This window comes from Eriocheir sinensis, chromosome 62 (genome assembly GCF_024679095.1).
Source record: "Eriocheir sinensis breed Jianghai 21 chromosome 62, ASM2467909v1, whole genome shotgun sequence".
NCBI classification, from domain to species: Eukaryota; Metazoa; Arthropoda; class Malacostraca; order Decapoda; family Varunidae; genus Eriocheir; species Eriocheir sinensis.
Window position 1 is genome coordinate 1847689 of NC_066570.1, and position 21658 is coordinate 1869346.

Genomic DNA, 21658 nt, shown 5'->3' on the forward strand with positions numbered 1-21658 from the left:
AAAAAAAAAATCGGAAGCGAAGCGATTGAACGAAAAAAAAAAATGTGATTTAGAAAAGAAAAAAAAGTGAAGGCGGCGACGAAGGGGGCGGGGGCGGGGGCGGGGGAGGGGGGGAGGGGGGGAGGGACATAGAAGGAAGTGTTGGTCCGCTCTTAGTATTCTCAAGGGAGCGCTTTTGGCATTCAGACTCGGAATACAACTTTGGCCCTCACCTTTGTTCTCTCTCTCTCTCTCTCTCTCTCTCTCTCTCTCTCTCTCTCTCTCTCTCTCTCTCTCTCTCTCTCTCTCTCTCTCTCTCTCTCTCTCTCTCTCTCTCTCTCTCTCTCTCTCTCTCTCTCTCTCTCTCTCTCTCTCAGTTAATTTACCTCGCCTCTTTTTTCAGGTTCACTTACATTTTTTCTCCCTCTCTGCATTCCTCCTCCTCCTCTTCCTCCTCCTCTTCTTCTTCTTCTTCTTCCTCCATACCTCTTCCCTGTAAAAGCATTCCTCTCTCTCTTTCCCCTCCCCTCCTTTCTTCCATCTCTCTCTCTCTCTCTCTCTCTCTCTCTCTCTCTCTCTCTCTCTCTCTCTCTCTCTCTCTCTCTCTCTCTCTCTCTCACCTCGTAACCTTCCTTTCCTTCTTACCTCCTCTCTCCTTTCCTCCTTCTCCTCCAAAATGTCAGCTTTATATTTTTTTCCCTCCTTCTTTCCTCTTTCCATGCAGCCATTCCTTTCTCTTTCCTTCCTTCCTCTCCTTCCTTTCCTTCTCCTTTCTCTCCGCACTTCCTCCATTCCTCCATTTTCTCTTCTCTATTTCTCTCCATTTTTTTTTTGTTATTCTCTTTCTTTTGTGTTGTTTTGTTCTGACTTCAGTTAAACAGCCTCCTCCTCCTCCTCCTCCTCCTCCTCCTCCTCCTCCTCTTCCATTTTTTTTCCCTTTGTTTCTTCTTCTCTTATTCATTCCTCTTCCTCCTCCTCCTCCTCCTCTTCCATTTTTTTCCCTTTGTTTCTTCTTCTCTTATTCATTCCTCTTCCTACTCCTCCTCCTCCCCTCTTTCTCCCTTCCCTTAATTGTCCCTCTTTCCTCTCTCTCTCTCTCTCTCTCTCTCTCTCTCTCTCTCTCTCTCTCTCTCTCTCTCTCTCTCTCTCTCTCTCTCTCTCTCTCTCTCTCTCTCTCTCTCTCTCTCTCTCTCTCTCTCTCTCTCTCTCTCTCTCTCTCTCTCTCTCTCTCTCTCTCTCTCTCTCTCTCTCTTCCTTCCTTCCTTCCTTTCTTCCTTTCTTTCTTCCTTTCTTCCTTCCTACCTTCCTTCCTTCCTACGTTCTCTCCCATCTCAAGACTTCACTGTAAATTGCCTATCATTTCTCCTCCATCCCTCCTTCCTCTCCTAAATTTCCTCCATCCCTCTGCTTATATTCTCTCCTTCCTTTCCTCCGCATACATTTCCTTCCTCCCTCTTCTCCATTCTCCCTAAATTGCCTACTCTTTCCCCTCCATCTCTCCTCCCTCCCTCCCTTAGCTTTCCTCCAGCATTCCCTCTCATAGTCTCACTTCTTCCTACTTTCCTTTCCCTCCTTTTATAAATTCTTCTTGCGGCGCCGTGACCACATAACCCAATCAATCCATCAATCAATCTCCTTCCTCCTCCTCCTCCTCCTCCTATTTTCTCCCTCCTTTCCTCTTCTTTTTTTTCTCGTTCTCTTTTCTTTTCGTCTTCCTTTCCCTTTGCTACCTTCTTTTTTTCCTTCATCTCTCTTACTTTCCTGCTTTTCCTCTTTTTTCTTTCCTTCTGTCTTTACTTTCTTTCTTCTTCGCCCTCTTTTACTTTCCTACTTCTTTTCTATCTCCATTTTTTCTCTCCTTTCTTCCTTCCTGTTTTCCTTTCTGTTCTTTCTTTCCTTGTGTTTCCTCATTCCCTTCTACTTTCCTTTTTTTATTTTCTATCTTCTGCTTCCCTTTCTCCATCTTTTCACCTTCTTTACCTCTCTCTACTTTACTTCCCTTCTTCCTTCCTTCCACCTCTTCACTTGCTGTTCTTCATTCCCTTCTATCCCTACCTCTCTCCTCCCTTCATTCCACCTACCTCACCTCGTTTCTCCCTTAATATTTTCGACTGTTTTCCGTCCTCCCGTTACCCCACTAACCGCCTTTCTTCTCTCTCCCCGCCAGAGCCTCCCCTCAAGCTGCAGGTCTACGAGGCGGGCATTAGGGAAGTGAAGGAGGTTGTGGGACCCTTCGCTCTAGGCACCAGCGTCACCCTCACCTGCGAGGCCACTGGAGGTGAGTAGGAGGGTATGAAGAGGTCAGAGGTGTTGGTATGAGAGTGTGCTTGGGTGTAAGAGGAGAGAGTGGAGGAGGGGAAGTATAAAAGGTTATGTTATGGTATGAGTGTGATGTTGAATATAAAGACAAAAAATAGGGGTGAGCGTGCGAGTGTGAGGAGGTCAAAGGTAAGTAAGTAAGTAAGTAAATATTTATTGCTCTTAATAAATACATATATAGAGGATTATAGTTTAACAATTTCAGCGACAGTCTGTCGAGCCGAAGCTCCTGACAGACAGATGTTAATTAATAGAGATGTTTTAGTCCACCTTTAAAACATCACAATAAATTTGACTATTCTTCGTTCCTTATTTTTCTAGTTATTTCTTTTTTATTAACTTGTATGCTCGTCTTTTTGGTGCTTTTCTTATTCCAATCTGTAACTAACTAATCTATTCTTCGTTCCTTATTTTTCTTCTTATTTCTTTTTATTAGCTTCTATGCTCGTCTTTTTGGTGCTTTTCTTATTCCAATCTATAACTAACTAATCTATTCCTCGTTCCTTATTTTTCTTCTTATTTCTTTTTATTAACTGCTATGCTCGTCTTTTTGATGCTTTTCTTATTCCAATCCATAACTAAAAAATCTGTTCTTCCCTTATGTTTCCAGGTATTTCTTTTTATTACCTTGCATGCTCGTCTTTTTGGTACATTTCTTATTCCAATTTATAACTAACTAATCTATTCTTTCCTTATTTTTCTAGTTATTTATTTTTATTAACGTGTATGCTTGTCTTTTTTGGTGCTTTTTTTATTCCAATTCATAACTAACAAATCTATTCTTCTTTCCATATTTTTCTATTTACTTCTCTTCATTAACTTTTATTCTCGTTTTTTTGTACTTTCCTTATTCCAATCTATAACTAACTAATATATCCTTCTTATTCCTTTATTTTCTATTCTTCATTCCTTATTTTTCCAGGTATTTCGTTTCATTAACTTCTATGCCTGTCTTTTTGGTACTTTTCTCATTCCAATTTATAACTAAGTAATCTATTCTTCGTTCCTTATATTTTCTAGTTATTTCTTTTTATTAACTTGTATGCTGTCTTTTTGGTTCTTTTTTTATTCCAATCTATAACTAGCTAATCTATTTTTTCTTTCCATATTTTTCTATTTACTTCTTCTTATTAACTTCTATGCTCATCTTTTTTGTACTTTCCTTATTCCAATCTATAACTAACTAATCTATCCTTCGTTCCTTTTATTTTCTAGTTATTTCTTTTATCAACTTGTATGCTTGTCTTTTTTTGTGCTTTTCTTATTCCAATCTATAACTAACTAATCTATTCTTCGTTCCTTATATTTTCCAGGTATTTCTTTTTATTAACTTGTATACTGTCTTTTTTGTGCTTTTCTTATTCGAATCTATAACTTACTAGTCTGTTCTGCGTTCCTTATTTTTTTTCTTATTTTTTTTTATTAACTTGTATGCTGTCTTTTTTGTGCTTTTCTTATTCCAATCTATAACTAACTAATCTATTCTTCGTTCTTTATTTTTTTTAATTATTTCTTTTCATTAACTTTTATGCTTGTCTTTTTTGGTGCTTTTCTTATTCCAATCTACAACTAACTAATCTATCCTTCGTTCCTTATTTTCTAGTAATTTCTTTTTATTAACTTGTATGCCTGTCTTCTTTAAAGCTTTTCTTATTCCAATTTATAACTAAGTAATCTATTCTTTCCTTATTTTCCCAGGTATTTCTTTTCATTAACTTCTATGTTCGTCTTTTGGGGTTCTTTTCTTATACCAATTCATAACTAACTAATCTTTTCCTCGTTCTTTATTTTCTAGTTATTTCTTTTCATTAACTTATATGCCTGTCTTTTTTGGTACTTTTGTTCCAGTCTTTATCTAACTAATATATTTTTCTTTCCTTATATTTTCTAGTTATTTCTTTTCATTAACTTCTATGCTTGTCTTTTTTGGTGCTTTTCTTATTTCAATTTATAAGTAACTAATCTATTCTTCGTTCCTTATTTTCGAGGTATTTCTTTAATTAACTTCTAAGCCTGTCTTCTGTAGTGCTTTTCTTATTCCAATTTATAACTAACTAATCTATTCTTCTTTCCTTATTTTTCTAGTTATTTCTTTTTATTAATTTCTATGTTCGTCTTTTTTGGTACTTTTCTTATTCTAATCTATAACTAACTAATCTATTTTTCTTTCCTTATATTTTTCTAGTTATTTCTTTTTATTAACTTCTATTCTTGTCTTTTTGGTGCTTCTCTTATTCCAATCTATAACTAACTAATCTATTCTTTCCTTATTTTTCCAGATATTTCTTTTTATTAATTCGTATGCTCGTCTTTTGGGTACTTTTCTTATTCCAATAAATAAATAACTAATCTATTCTTTTCTTATATTTTCTAGTTATTTCTTTTTATTAACTTCTATGCTCGTCTTTTTGGGTTCTTTTTTATTCCAATTTATAACTAACTAATCTATTCTTCGTTCCTTATATTTTCTAGCTATTTCTTTTTATCAACTTGAATGCTTGTCATTTTTGGTGCTTTTCTTATTCCAATCTATAATTAACTAATCTATTTTTCTTTCCTTATATATTCTTGTTATTTCTTTTCATTAAATTATATGCCTGTCTTTTTAGTGCTTTTCTTATTACAATTTATAACTAACTAATCTATTCCTTCTTTATTTTTCCAGATATTTCTTTTTATTAATTCGTATGCTCGTCTTTTGGGTATTTTTCTTATTCCAATCAATAAATAACTAGTCTATTCCTTCCTTATATTTTCTAGTTATTTCTTTTCATTAACTTATATCCTCGTCTTTTTGGTGCTTTTCTTATTCCAGTCTATAACGTAACTAATCTATTCTTCGTTCCTTATTTTTCGTTTTATTTATTTTTATTAACTTCTATGCTTGTCTTTTTGGTGCTGTTCTTATTCCAATCTATAACTAACTAATCAATTTTTTGCTCCTTATATTTCTATTTATTTGTTTTTATTAACTTGTATGCCTGTCTTTTTTTGGTTCTTTTCTTATTCAAATTTATAACTAACTAATCTATTCCTTCTTTATTTATCCAGGTATTTCTTTTTTATTATTTCTATGCTCGTCTTTTTGGTGCATTTCTTATTCCAATTTATAACTAACTTATCTATCCTTCGCTCCTTATTTTTCCAGGTATTTCTTTTTATTAACTTGTATGCTCGTCTTTTTGGTACTTTTCTTATTCCAATCTATAACTAACTAATCTATTCTTCGTTCCTTATTTTTCTAGTTATTTCTTTTCATTAACTTCTATGCTTGTCTTTTTGGTACTTTTCTGATTCCAATTTATAACTAACTAATATATCCTTTGTTCCTTATTTTCGAGGTATTTCTTTTATTAACTTGTTTGCTCGTATTTTTGGTACTTTTCTTATCCCAATCTATAACTAATTAATCTATTCGATTCTTATTTTTCCAGGTATTTCTTTTATTAACTTCTATGCCTGTCTTTTTGGTACTTTTCTTATTCCAATCTATAACTAACTAATCAATTTTTTGCTCCTCATATTTCTATTTATTTGTTTTTATTAACTTGTGTGCCTGTCTTTTTTGGTTCTTCGCTTATTCAAATTTAAACCTAACTAATCTATTCCTTCCTTATATTTCCAGGTATTTTTTTGTATTATTTCTATGCTAGTTTATGCTAGAAAAATAAGGAACGAAAAATAGATTAGTTACTTATAAATTGGAATATGAAAAGCACTAAAAAGACAAGCATAAGCATACAGGCTATAAAAAAGGTCAATAGAAAAATATGGAAAGAATAGATTAGTTAGTTATAAATTGAGATAAGAAAAGAACCAAAAAAAGACAAGCATACAAGTTAATAAAAAGAAATACCTGGAAAAATAAATAAAGAATAGATTATTTAGTTATAGATTGGAATAAGAAAAGTACCAAAAAGACGAGTACACCAGTTAATAAAAATAAATAACTAGAATAAGGAAGGAAAAATAGATTAGTTAGTTATAGATTGGAATAAGAAAAGCACAAAAAAAGCATACAAGTTAATAAAAAGAAATACCTGGAAAATATGAGGAACGAAGGATAGATTAGTTAGTTATAGATTGGAATAAGGAAAGTACTAAAAAAACGAGCATATAAGTTAATGAAAAGAAGTAAATAGAAAAATATGGAAAGAAGAATAAATTAGTTAGTTATGATTCGGAATAAAATAAAAGCACCAAAAAAGACAAGCATACAAGTTAATAAAAAGAAATAGCTAGAAAATATAAGGAACGAGGAATAGATTAGTTAGTTATAAATTGGAATAAGAAAAGTGCCAAAAAGACGAGCGTAGAAGTTAATGAAAAGAAATAACTAGAAAAATAAGGAAAAATAGATTAGTTAGTTATAAATTGGAATAAGAAAAGTGCCAAAAAGACGAGCGTAGAAGTTAATGAAAAGAAATAACTAGAAAAATATAAAGAATGAAAAACAGATTAGTTAGTTATCAATTGGAAAAAGAAAAGCACTATAGAAAACAAGCATAGAAGTTAATAAAAGAAATACTTGGAAAATAAAGAACGAAGAATAGATTAGTTAGTTATAAAAAAAACATACAAATTAATGAAAAGAAATAACTGGAATATATAAAGAAAGAAAAATAGATTAGTTAGTTATTGATTGGAATAAGAAAAGTACCCAAAAGACGAGCATACGAATTAATAAAAAGAAATATCCGGAAAAATAAGGAAAGAATAGATTAGTTATTTTTAAAAAGGAATAAGAAAAAGCACCAATAAAGACAAGCATATAAGTTGGTGAAAAGAAATAAATAGAAAAATAAGGAACGAAGAATAGATTAGTTATTTATAGATTGCAATAAAAACAGCACCAAAAAGACAGGCATACAAGTTAATAAAAAAAATGACTAGAAAATATAAGGAACGAAAAATAGATTAGTTAGTTATAGATTGGAATAAAAACAGCACCAAAAAAAACAAGCATAGAAGTTAATAAAATGAATTACTAGAAAAATATAAGGAAAGAGAAATAGATTAGTTAGTTATAGATTGGAATAAGAAAAGTACCAAAAAAGACAAGCATAAAAGTTAATAAAAGAAATATCTCGAAAATAAGGAACGAAGAATAGATTAGTTACTTATAAATTGGAATAAGAAAAGCACTAAAAAAGACAAGCATACAAATTAATGAAAAGAAATAACTAGAAAAATAAGGAACGAAGGATAGATTAGTTAGTTATAGATTGGAATAAGAAAAAAAAGACAAGCTTAGACGTTAATGAAAAGACATAACTAGAAAATATAAGGAACGAAGGATAGATTAGTTAGTTATAGATTGGAATAAGAAAAAAAAAGACAAGCTTAGACGTTAATGAAAAGACATAACTAGAAAATATAAGGAAAGAGAAATAGATTAGTTAGTTATAGATTGGAATAAGAAAAGTACCAAAAAGACAGGCATAGAAGTTAATGAAAAGAAATAACTAGAATATATAAGAATGAAAAATAGATTAGTTAGTTATAAATTGGAATAAGAAAAGAACCAAAAAAATAAGCATAGAAGTTAATGAAAAGAAATAACTAGAAAATATAAGGAAAAAATAGATTAGTTATTTATAGATTGGAATAAGAAAAAGCACCAAAAAGACAAGCATACAAATTAATAAAAAGAAATGACTAGAAAATATAAGGAAAGAAAAATAGATTAGTTAGTTATAAACTGTAATAAGAAAAGCACCAAAAAGACGAGCATAGAAGTTAATGAAAAGAAATAACTATAAAAATAAGGAACGAAGAATAGATTAGTTAGTTATAGATTGGAATAAAAAAAAGAACTAAAAAGACGACCATAGTAGTAAATGAAAAGAAGTAAATAGAAAAATATAGAAAGACGAATAGATTAGTTATAAATTGAATGAGAAAAGCACCAAAAAAGACAAGCATACAAGTTAATGAAAAGAAATAACGAGAAAAATAAGGAACGAAGAATAGATTAGTTAGTTATAGATTGAAATAAAGAAAAGTACCAAAAAGATGAGCATACAAGTTAATAAAAAAAGTAAATAAAAAAATATGGAAAGAAGAATAGATTAGTAACTTATAAATTGGAATAAGAAAAGCACCAAAAAAGACAAGCATAGAATTTAATTAAAAGAAATAACTAGAAAATATAAGGAAAGAAAAATTGATTAGTTAGATATGAATTGGAATAAGAAAAACACTAAAAAAGATAGGCATAGAAGTTAATAAAAAAACTAGAAAAATAAGGAACGCAAAATAGATTAGTTCGTTATAGATTGGAATAGGAAAAGCACAAAAAAGACAACAATACAAGTTAATAAAAAGAAATACCTGGAAAATATAAGGAACGAAGAATAGATTAGTTAGTTATAGATTGCAATAAGAACAGTACCAAAAGACAGGCATACAAGTTAATAAAAAGAAATGACTAGAAAATATAAGGAACAAAGAATAGATTACTTAGTTATAAATTGGAATAAGAAAAGTACCAAAAAGACATGAATAGAAGTTAATGAAAAGAAATACCCGGAAAAATAAGGGAAGAATAGATGAGTTAGTTATAAATTGGAATAAGAAAAGCACCAAAAAGACGAGCACAGAAATAATGAAAAGAAATACCTGGAAAAATAAGGAAAGAATAGTTTAGTTAGTTATAAATTGGAATAAGAAAAGCACCAAAAAGACAAGCATACAGGTTAATAAAAAGAAATAACTGGAGAAACAAGGAAATAATAGATTAGTTATTTAAAAATTGGAATAAGAAAAGTACCAAAAAGATGAGCTGACAAGTTAATAAAACGAAATAACTATAAAATATAAGGAAAGAAAAATAGATTAGTTAGTTTTAGACTGGAATAAGAAAAGCACTAAAAAAAATAACTAGAAAATATTAGGAACTTATAAAAAATTAGTTAGTTATAAATTGGAATAAGAAAAGAACTAAAAAGACGAGCACAGGGGTTAATAAAAGAAATAACTAGAAAAATAAGGAACAAAGAATAGATTAGTTAGTTATAGATTGGAATAAGAAAAGTACCAAAAAGACGAGCATAGAAGTTATTGAAAGAAATACCTAAAACAATAGGGAATTTTTTTTTTATAGATTGGAATAAGAACAGCACCAAAAAGACGAGCATAGAAGTTAATAAAAAGAAATAACTAGAAAAATAAGGAACGAAGAATATATTAGTTAGTTATAGATTGGAATAAGAAAAGCACCAAAAAGACAAGCATAGAATGTAATAAAAAGAAATAACTAGAAAAATATAAGGAAAAAAGGATAGATTAGTTAGTAATAGATTGAAATAAGAAAAGTACCAAAAAGACGAGCGTAGAAGTTAATGAAAAGAAATACCTGGAAAAGTAAGGAAAGAATAGATTAGTTAGTTATAGATTGGAATAAGAAAAGAACCAAAAAGACAAGCATAGGGGTTAATGAAAAGAAATAACTAAAAAATATAAAGAACGAAGAATAGATTAGTTAGTTATAGATTGCAATAAGAAAAACACCAAAAAGACGAGCATACAAGTTAATAAAATAAATCACTAGAAAATAAAAGGAACGCAGGATAGATTACTTAGTTATAGATTGGAATAAGGAAGGTACTAAAAAGACGAGCATAGAAGTTAATGAAAAGAAGTATATAGAAAAATATGGAAAAAAGAATAGATTAGTTAGTTATAAATTGGAATAAGAAAAGCACCAAAAAAAAATAAGCGTACAAGTTAATAAAAAGAAATAGCTAGAAAATATAAGGAAAGAGGAATAGATTAATTACTTATAAATTGGAATAAGAAAAGAACCCAAGTAGACGAGCATAAAAGTTAATGAAAAGAAATAACTAGAAAAAATAAGGAAAGAATAGATGAATTAGTTATTGATTGGAATAAGAAGAGCACTAAAAAGACGAGCACAGAGGTTAATAAAAGAAATAACTAGAAAAATAAGGAACGAAGAATAGATTAGTTAGTTATAGACTGGAATAAAGAAAAGTACCAAAACGACGAGCATAGAAATATGGAAAGAAGAATAAATTACTTAGTTATAAATTGGAATAAGAAAAGCACCAAAAAAGACAGGCAGAAATAACTGGAAAAATAAGGAACAAAGAATAGATTAGTTAGTTATAGATTGAAATACGGAAAGTACTAAAAAACGAGCATAGAAGTTAATGAAAAGAAGTAAATAGAAAAATATGGAAAGAAGAATAGATTAGTTAGTTATAAATTGGAATAAGAAAAGCACCAAAAAAGACAGGCATACAAGTTAATAAAAAGAAATAGCTAGAAAATATCAGGAACAAGGAATAGATTAATTATAAACTGGAATAAGAAAAGAACACAAAAAGACGAGTATAGAAATTAATGAAAAGAAATAACTAGAAAATATATGAAAATAATAGATTAGTTAGTTATTGATTGGAATAAGAAAAGTACCCAAAAGACGAGCATACGAATTAATAAAAAGAAATATCTGAAAAAATAAGGAAAGAATAGATTAGTTAGTTATAGATTGGAATAAGAGAAGCACCCAAAAGATAAGCATAGAAGTTAATAAAAAGAAATAACTAGAAAAATATAAGGAAAGAAAAATAGATTAGTTAGTTATAGATTCGAATAAGAAAAGTACCAAAAAAGACGAGCATAGAAGTTAATAAAAAGAAATAACTAGAAAAATAAGGAAAGAAGAATAGATAAGTTAGTTATAAATTGGAATAAGAAAAGCACTAAAAAAGAGAGGCATAGAAGTTAATAAAAGAAATACCTCGAAAATATGGAATGAAGAATAAATTAGTTACTTATAAATTGAAATAAGAAAAACACTAAAAAAGACAATCATAGAAGTTAATGAAAAGAAATAACTAGGAAATATAGGGAAAGAAAAATAGATTAGTTAGTTATAAATTGGAATAAGAAAAGTACCAAAAAAGACAGGCATAGAAGTTAATGAAAAGAAATAACTAGAAAATATAGAGAAAGAAAAATAGATTAGTTATATAGCAATAATAGTGTTATTAGTATTAGCAGCTGCAGTGATAGCAGCTGGGGTATTAGTAGCTGAATTATTTGCTGTAGAATGAATGAATGATAGTGAGTAATGAAATAAATAGTGGCAGTAGTAGTTGTAGTAGTGACAACCAATATTAGGTGTTGGTCGGGGTGTGTGTCTTTGATTGTGAGGTGAGACAAGGGGATAGGGTGAATGTGAGTATGTGCAGGATCTGCTTTTGGATGTTAGAGGAGACGAAGGGAGGTGAATATGAAATTATGGAGGAGTGTAAGTGTTTGATCGAGTGTAATATTGGAGAGGAAGGAAGAAAGGGAGGTAAGATTGTAAGAAGTTTGAGGGATGGAGAAAGGAAAGCAAGTGGGAAGGAAGTAGGCAGATAGGAGAGTGAGGGTATGAATGAGGTAAAAGGTGTTGCTATGAGAGAGTGAAATGTAGGTTGCAAGAAAAGAAAATAAGAGTGAATATGAAGGTATGAGAGGCACAGAGATCTTGGCATGAGGAAGTGTTAGGTAGAACATAAACGAAAAAAAAGGAGGATGGTAAAATGAGGGTTTGAAATGATCTGAGGTTTTGGTATGAGGAAATGTGAGGTTGGGTATAGTGAAAAGAGAATGAGGTTTATATGAAAGTATGAATGAGTCTGCTGTTCTGGCATCCCAACACTTAAACCACCACCACCACCACGCCAGTAACACAATCCCCCCTACTCGGCCAGCTTAAAGAAATTAGTTTTATCGAATTACGCACAGAAAAAAGCGAGGGGGGAAAGGGGCGGGAAAATATTGAACCAGGGGGAAATAATTCATCCTCATATACATTCAAGTAAAAATGCAAAGGGCCACTTAACTGCATGAATGTTTGAAGAGGTAATATTCCAGGGCCGTGCATCAGTTAGGTGTGTGTGTGTAGATAAATTGTGAAAGGGGAAAGGAATGGCGGTAGAGGGAGATTTTGTTAAAGGATGGCAGTGGTGGTGGTGGTGGCGGTGGTGATAGTGGTGAAGGTTATGGGTGGTGGTGGTGGTGATGGGGTGGTGGTGGTGGTGGTTGTGGTGATGGTGGTGATGATAGTGATGAGTATTATGCGTATTATTGCTATATATTTTTACTTCTTTTTCCTTGCCATATCCCCCCCCCCCCTTTATATTCTATTGTTTTCCCTTTAGTTCATCACCGGGATTTTCGATAGGCAAACCATAGCAACTGCTCCTTCTTCTTTAATTCTTTAAGTATGGCTATTTTTCTTTCTTATCGTGGTGGTGGTGGTAGTGGTAGTGATGTTCGTGTTTGTGGTAGTAGTGATTGTGACTCCTACTCCACTACATATTGCCACCCTTTAGTGGGCTTTTCTTTCTTAGCGGGCTTTTTTTTATTATTGTTTCCTGTTTTTTGCCCTTGAGCTGCTTCCTCTGCTTAAAGAGAAAAACTATTTACTCGTCTTTAACCCTCTCAAAATACTCGCCAACCTCTCCTTAGCAGCCTTGTCGCATTTTGGCCAGAGTTTATAAATACAATCTAGTTCTTCACCTTCCTTTCCATTCTCATTCAGTAATTGTTATTCTGTACTTATTGGGTTGAAACAAGATTAATAACAGCAAGGAGTTTCAGTGGCAATTTTAACCAAGAGCCTCATTAAAACCAGCTCCGTCAAATTCTAAAACGAGGAATATTGTTTGTTATTTTTTAATTTACCACAGTGTAGTTGTCCTTATCTTCTTCTTGAGGTGAAACACAATTGGTACCAGCAAGAGTTTCAGTAACGATTTAAACCAAGCGTCTCTTTAAAAACAGCTGTGTCAAAATCTGAAACGAAGAGTCATGTTTCTTATCGTATAACTAAAATGCAATAACCAGCAACAGCAGCAAAGGTTTAAGTGACACTATAACCTCACTGTCTCCTGTCCACACCATCTCCGTCTCCTTCGCCGCCTTTGTTATGAGACTAAACGGAACGCGGCAGGCTGGGACCGTAGAGTTAATTAATTGTTTCGATGAGGATTAAGTAAATGTGTTCAGGTAATGATATCATGAACCGGTAATAGCCATCATTCATTGTGTCTCCTCCTCCTCCTCCTCCTCCTCCTCCTCCTCTTTCTTTTCCTTTGTCAATCTGTTTCTCCTTATCTTCGTCTCCTTTCTTCTCCTGTTGTTTATTTTGTTTTATATTTTCTTTTTTGAATCTTCCTTCTCCTCGTCTTCTTCCTCCTCCTCCTCCTTCTCTTCCTTTTTTTTTAGCCTCCTCCTCCTCTTTCATTATTTCCTCTTCCAATCACTTTCCTAATTTATTCTCTTTTATTCCTAACTCTCCTCGTATCCTGCTCCTCCTCCTCCTCTTCCTCCTTCTCTTCCTGTTTCTTTTTCATTATTTCTTCAGCATCCTCTTCCTTATCTCCTTCATCTTTCCTCTTCTCGTCCCCTTAGCATTTTTCTTCCATTTTTCCCTCCTTCTCCTCCTCCTAATTCGTCATCCTTCTCGTTTTAATAATTCTCCTCCTTACGCTGTTTCTCTTTAATCTCCTTCCCTCTTCCTCTTCCTTCTTCCTTCCTCTTCCTCCCCCTCATCATCATTACCATCATCATCATCATTAGCCCCGCCGCGTCTTGTAACTAAGAGCCTTCTGAAAGAAAATTAACTACGAAGTATTAAAGTTTAAAAGAGCTTTCTTCCTTCCTTCCTTTCCCTCCCTTGTTCCCTTCATTTCCCTCTCATTTCCTTCCTTCCTCTCTTCCTTTCTCCCTCTATTTCTTACCCTTTTCCCTACCCGTTCTTGAGCTCTCCCTTTCTTTGTCCTTTTTTCGCCCTTTTGTCACTATTTTTTTTCCTTTTTCCTACCTTCTCTTCATCACTCTTCCTCTTTTCCTCTCTTCCCTCCTTATCGTTTCCTTCCTCCATTGCTCTTTCCCTTCTGTTCTCCATTCCTCTCTTCCTTCATTACTTCCTCCATTCCTCTCTCCTATCCTTCCTTTCTCCCTCTCTCCTTCACTCCCCCTCTCCTTCACTCATCCTTTCCTCACACACTCCCTTCCATCATCCTCCAATCTCTCGTGTCCTTCATCCATCTTCCTCCCCTTCTTCCCTTTCTTTTCCTCTACAACTACTCTTTTTACTCTTTCCTACCCCTTGTTCCTCCCACTTTCTCCATTCTCTCCCTCTCCCCATCTCATCTCCCTCCCTCCCTTGCTCTTTCCTTACCATCCTCCCACTCTTTACCCCCAGGTCGTCCTCCCCCGCGCGTGACCTGGTGGCACGAGGGATCACTACTGGACGACCTGACCGAGGAAACACGAGGTCAGGTCATCTGGAACTCCCTGACCCTGCCTGACCTGACCCGCCAGCACCTGCACCGGGTCATCACGTGTCAAGCAGCCAACTCCAACCTGACGCTGCCACTCCGCTCATCCGTCACCCTCGACATGAACTGTGAGTACCTGAGTGGATGACTGGAAGATTGGATGACTTGTTGACTAAATGATTGACTGATTGATTGGAAGAGGTGACTAGACGACTGGAGGAATGGGTAACTTGTTGACTACCTAAGCGACTGATTGGCTAGCTGACTGATTTATTAGCTAATTGGATGACTGATTGGCTGTGTGGCTGAATGATTCCTTAGCGACTGACTGACTGATTGGGTAACTCGGCAAGGTGGTGGCTGGTTGATATGTTGACCGCCTCGCTAGTTTACCTTACGGCTGTTTGATTGGCTGTCTGGTTGGCTCAGTGGTGGACTAACTAATCGGTTGACGGCTTAATCAAGGGCTGCTTCGCTGAATACAATGGCTGATGGCGGGCAGGCTGATTGGTTGAATGGCTAATGTTTTAACTGACGGGCTGGTTGAGTCGGTTGCTGTATGGGTGACTGGCGACCTTGATAGTTGTATGGGTGACTGGCTGTGTAACTGGGTGACTGGTTGGGTGATAGGCTGGCTGACATACAAATAGATTAGTTGAACCGGCTGGCTGATTGGCTGGCAGTCTGAGAGCGTGGCCGGCAGAGATAGGCGATAGGCTTAAACGTCTAAATTTGCATTCTCTTGAAAGACGTAGGTGCGTGGTGACTTAATTGAAATTTTAAGTGGATAGAGGACTCTAACAAGGAGAGAGAGAGAGAGAGAGAGAGAGAGAGAGAGAGAGAGAGAGAGAGAGAGAGAGAGAGAGAGAGAGAGAGAGAGAGAGAGAGAGAGAGAGAGAGAGAGAGAGAGTAATCATATTCTAACCACACCAAAATATAAACTGTACCAAAAATTAACCTACACCATCAAATATATTATGCTTCACTATGATACAAGTAATATTAACCTTACTTCTCTTTGCGCTCCTTGCCGTATGTCTTTCTCTTAAGGGTGACTGGCTATGAAGCGAGGGTCGACCTCTCAAAATAAACCAACCTATGCAGATATTTATGGCCCGTATCTTCCTGCGGTTTTATGGACATTCAATCTTAAGGAAGTAATATTCAGTTAAAGCTCCCACATCACGCATAACTGTCCACCTTGTCTCTGGAACCTCACTACGTTGGTTTTATAGACATTCAAACATAAAGAAGTAATATTCGGTTGAGCTCCCACATCACGCATAACTGTACAAGTTGACTTTAAGATCTAAATCACCGTTGAACTCGCAAATTGAACCTCACTACATTGATTTTATAGACATTCAAAGTAATATACGGTTAAGCTCCCTGATAATGCATAACTACTCCTCGTCTCTCACTGCTGACCTCGCAAATTGGACCTCACTAAGTTGATTTTATAGCCATTCAATCATAGTAATATACGGTTAAGCTCCCCGATAATGCATAACTGTACACCTCGACCTCAGGAACTAAATCACTGTTGACCTCGCAAACTGGACCACAGCACGTAAGTTTTGCAGACTTTTAATATTAAGGAAGCCAATATTCAGTTAAGCTCCTGTATCACGCATAACTGTTCACCTCGTCTCTAGGAACTAAATCACTGTTGACCTCGCAAATTGGGGGCGTAGCACGTAGATTTCTGTGCGCTGTGTTTTCTCGTGATTCTATTCCCTGAGGAGTAGAGGAAGCGAGAATAGAATTGCCAACTGCAGCGGTAGAAAAAGTGTCAGGCAAGCACGCATCCAATCTGCTCCCTGGCGTCTGCGGGGAAAGAAAGAGGAGCAAAAAGAAGAAAAGTGGCGAAATGCTTAAAAAAATAGTATAAAAGAAAACGCTGAATGAGTACTCGGAGTCGCCTTTGTTGAACGTGACCCGGCGCTCCTTGGCTGTTGACCTTCCTGTTGACGTTGACGAGTGGGATGAAACAGACAAACAGGAGGACAAAGGGAGGCTGACAGAGAGAGAGAGAGAGACAGGTGGAAGTAAACAAAACGATAGATAGACGCAGATAGATAGACAAGCAGAATAACAGAGACAGAGTGAGATAGACAGTTGCAGGTAAGGAGAGAGGTAACAAACAGACAGACAAATAAACAGGCGGACAAATGGAAACGGACAGAGATAGACAAATGCAAGTAAACAGAAAAGTAGGTATAGGCCACTTGATAAACAGAGACAGATAGGCAGACATATAGAAAAGAGAGGTAGAAAAGAAGACAGACAGACAGGCGGACAGGAAATTAAATTAACAGGGAAGTAAACAGACAGACAGATAAGACAGATTTAACTCCAAAGGTACAGACGGAAAGATTGGATTGAAAAGTAAAATAAAAATGGTAAAAGTAGAACATAGAGGAAATATGGAAGGTTAAAAGAGAAGCAAATAAAAAAAAAGAGAAGAGACATAATTACAAAAATATGGTCGAAGGAAAAGTAAAGGGAAGCAAAGAAAAAAACACAGTTACTTAATGAAATCCCAGTAGCACACACACAAAAAAAACAATAGCAACGAAACAAAACAAAAAAAGATGAAAAAAGCAGAAAAAAATACTAAAAAATGACAAAAACTAAATTAGAAAGACATGTGACTATTCAGCTCCTGGGCACGGCTTTTGTTTGCACAGAAGACTTTTATTGACAGACTCGCGAGGGAAGATGAAAAGCAAAACTCGGTGAAAAACTCCCTTTCTTTCCGGCGGGCCACCAAGGGAGCGAGGGGACGAGGGAAGCCGTGCTGTACATATATACCTGCTCTCTCTTATAGAAGCGTAATCTTTATGGAGCGAGAAGCCATGCGGAGGTTGTGTTTTCCAGTGTAAACCTCGACGAAAAACTCCTTCTTTCCACGCGCATCACCGGCAGGGCGAGGCAAAATTCGTGGTGCACTTTAAATAACTCTGCTCTTTCTTTCCTTTTGCAAGTGTTATCTTTATAGAGAGAGCAGCCTTGTGAGTGTTGTGTTTTCAAATGTAAACCGTGATGGAAAACTCCCTCTCTTTCCCGCCATGTCACAGGGAGAGAGTCAGCCCGTACTGTTCTGGGAGCAAACTTGTATTCTTTATTCTGTGTGACCGTCATTTTTATAGGTAGAAGCTTCCTAAATGCTGCGTGTTTTGAAGTGTAGCAAAACAACACTGTTCGCTGTGAATGCTTGCTTTGAAAATCTTAATCCTAATCGATGAAAGGCTTAATAAATGTTATGTTTTTTAATGTAATGAAAAATATTATCGTAATGTGGAATATGAATTCGTATATATATTTTTTTATAAAAGCTGTGATTACCGATTGGGGGATTCATTTATAGCTTTGTTTAGGAAGGTATTGGCAAGTTTATAAAATTGTAGTTTTATAACTTTCTAATAACGTTATCTTAAAAGAGAAAGAAACCTTTGTATTATTTTAAAATTATGATTTGGGAAGGAAATATTGCTTTTACGAAAAATCGAAATCCGCGATGCATTTTTAAAACCATAATAGAAGGAGAAAGTCTTCACAATAATTATAAATCTGATGATGATGATAATGACGAAAGCCGTTGTCTTAATATAGAAATAAACCTTTTTTTTGTGTGTGGATTTATGCTTGGGAAGTAAATATTGCTTTTACGAAGATTCTCAGTTCGCGATACACTTTTAACCCCTTGAGTGCGGATTTCCTACAAGAAGACATCACCAAGCTTCTGGAAAGGAGCAAAAAGTGGCTGTTACAATTCAATGAAGAAAAATGTAGAGTCCTGCACCATGGGAGGGGATATCCAGCTCACCAATACCACATAGGAAACACTCCACTATCCACCACAGAGGCAGAGAAAGACCTCGGATTATATGTTACCAGGCTACCAGGGAAGGCCAAATCCGTGCCAATCGCAGCGGACGGGTTAAGAGGGAGAGGCGTTAATAGAAACTCTTCAGGAAATGCTACGAAAATATTCCCTCAACGAAGCGTAGTAATTCAGGTCACGTCCGCTAATGAATCACCGTTTTCTGTCGCCCGTCGTAATTATATGCTGTCCTCCGCCTGCCCCGTGGCACCTCATTTGTCATCCCCGTCTTGTGATAATCTTCTAATTATCGCCCAACATCACGATCACTTCCCCGCGTCTCGTCTGTCTCCGGATAATCGTATGATAATAATAGCCGCCGACAGTCATGACCACTTCCTTGAGTCTGCCGTGCGATGACCTCTTTGTTTGATGACCTTTGTTTTTTGATAATCGTATAGAAACAATCGCCGACAATCATGACCTCTCTTTCTACTACTTTCTACACCCCTGTATCGTATTGACCCTCTACCTTCCGATGACCTCCTTTGTGTGATGATCTTTTGACGGCCTTTGTTGTTGTTTTAGCTGTGATTAACCATCTTCCCAACACTCAACAGTTTTTCTATACAACCAAAACTTCCTCAAATCACTTCAACCGCTACGTACTTAATGCTGATCGTCTTTCGTTTTGGGTAACCTCGTTTATTTTTTTATTTTCTCCGTAATAATCATACTATATAGTTAGTAATCATTTGTTCCTAAGTGAATCAAGGAAAAGAAGGGAAAATAGTGAGTGGTGAATCGATAATTGAAATATACTATGGAAATTATAGTGGTATTGTACGTTTTAGGAAGGAAAATCAAAGAGTAACGCATCTGAATCACGAAAAGAAGATTAAGAAGAGAAAGAAAAGAAGATTAAGAAGAGAGGATCAAGAGGAGGAGGAGCTACAAGACGATACAAAGCCATATAGGTCAAAAGAAGAAGAAGAAAAAGAAGAAGAAATAGAAGAAGGGGAGGAGGAGAAAAAGAAAAAAAGTAAGAAAAAGAAGAAGAAGAAGGAAAAAGAGTAAGAAAAAAGAAGAGGAAGATGAAGAAAATAAAGAAGAAGAAGGAAGCAGAAGAAGAAGACATAGAAGGAAAATAAAGAAATAGAAGGAGAAGAAAAAGAAGAAGAAAAAAGAAGAAGAGGGAGAGGAAGAAGAAGAAAAAAAGAAGAAAAAGAAGACATTGAAGGAAAAAAAAGAAATAGAAGGAGAAGAAAAAGAAGAAGGAAAAAGAAAAACAGGGAGAGAAAAAAGAAGAAGAAGAAGAAGAAGAAACAAACATAATTATAATCACTTCCCCTATTACACAACCAGTGATTGCAGCTTAATTAAACGATCTCGTATTGTTAAGATATTCCTGTAACTTTAATAGCATGCATTAATTTCAACAATCTTCCCGTAACTTCGTATCATCACTTCCTTCTCCATTAGCTGCCTCGTGATAAAGCCTCCATTATATCAAGTTATAATATCCTTGTAGCCTTATGTATATATTTCGAAGCGATAGTCTTCCACGATATATGTGTTGATAGTCACTGAGTGTGTGTGTGTGTGTGTGTGTGTGTGTGTCGGTCCATCAATGTAAAAGGTGACAGACATTTTACCATCAGTCTGATTGGCTTGTAGGTGTGATCGAGTGTCTCAGGTGACGTGATGGTGGTGGTGGTGGTGGTGGTAGACTCGTTTCCTCTTCGCCTTGCTTCGACTCGCAAACTTTTCTTGATTTTCTTTTCCAACAACTATTTCATGGATCCAGCGGCAGGGGTTTCAAATTTTGCTCCTCCTCCTCCTCCTCCTCCTCATTTCCCCGCTTGTCTCTCCGCTGTCTGGTGTCTGTTGCTGTCTCCTTTTTCTTTGCATGTTTCCGCGCACCTGCAACTTGATGGTGATATGGTGGTGATGTGATGCTGTCTCGTATCGGATGCCTCGCGGATGCCTTCCTTTCCCTGTCTGTCTGTTCGCGGTGATGAAGATGGCGGTGACGATGCATATTGATTCCTTGTGCTGTCCTTCTTTGTGTACGTTTGGAAGTATGGTGATGATGATGGTGATATGGTGTCTCTTGCTTGATGCCTCGCGGTTGTTCCTTTCCTTACCTTGTCTGTCTGTGTGCGATGGTGGTGATGGTGACGGCGTTATGGTGCTTACTGACTCCTGGTGTGTGGTGATAGCGATGTTGATAGTGGTGGTGGTTGTTTCTTCTGTTCCCTCTTGTTTCCTGGTGGTGGTGATAGCGATGTTGATAGTGGTGGTGATGGTGTTTTCTGTTCCCTCTTGTTTCCTGGTGGTGGTGATAGCGATGTTGATAGTGATGGTGGTTGTGTCTTCTGTTCCCTCTTGTTTCCTGGTGGTGGTGATAGCGATGTTGATAGTGATGGTGGTTGTTTCTTCTGTTCCCTCTTGTTTCCTGGTGGTGGTGATAGCGATGTTGATAGTGGTGGTGGTTGTTTCTTCTGTTCCCGCTTGTCTCCTGGTGGTGGTGATGATGGTGTTGAAAGTGCTTTGGTGTCTTATGTGTGTTGGTGTTTACCGTGCTGTATCTCCCTCCTGCACTTGTGGTGGTGGTGGTGGTGGTGGTGGTGAGTGTTGTGTTGTTTTTCAAGGTGGCTGCTTTCCCCTGTACGTGTGTGAGCCGGTTTCACAGTCCAACACAGTGTCTTCGTAACAACCCGAACCAAACTTTAGAATCCCATACAATCCAAAATGGTGAGGTCTTCAATGCCACGCTAAATACGCAAGACTTTTCCTGTATAGTTTCATCAAATTTGTGAACTTAAACATAAACACCAGAGCCTATACAAGGAAATTTCGAAGGCTCTGGTATTGGTTTGGGAGCTTACTAACCCATCACGGGGAACTGTGAAACTGGCCCTGTGTCATGGAGTGGGTGCAGGCGTGTGTTGCAAGCTATATTCTTTGTCTCGTTTTTCCCCCTCTCTTTTTCACGTTTGCATTTCTTCATTTTGCCTGTCTCTTTGTCTTTCGAGGTCCTTCTGTCTGTCTCTCTTTATGTTCATCTGTCTGTCTGTCTGTCTAGGTTTATCTCTGCCTTTCAAGATCTGTTTGTCTGTCCGTATGTTTATCTGTGGGTGTGTTAAAGAGGCGTCTTCCGCTTTATTTCACTGCCTCTTTCCTCTAAGTTAAGTTACGTTCTTGTTCTTCATCCCTCTACCTCCTC

General features: G+C 35.7%; 1 protein-coding gene across 1 annotated transcript in view; it reads left to right on the forward strand.

The window, feature by feature from the left end:
- Nucleotides 1-21658, forward strand: part of LOC126986540 (hemicentin-1-like) — a 202535-nt gene that overhangs the window by 74496 nt on the left and 106381 nt on the right. Inside the window, exons 4-5 of the mRNA XM_050842807.1 lie at nucleotides 2147-2257; nucleotides 14528-14731. Coding sequence (XP_050698764.1) covers nucleotides 2147-2257; nucleotides 14528-14731 — 315 coding nt within the window. The remainder of the gene's footprint in view (nucleotides 1-2146; nucleotides 2258-14527; nucleotides 14732-21658) is intronic.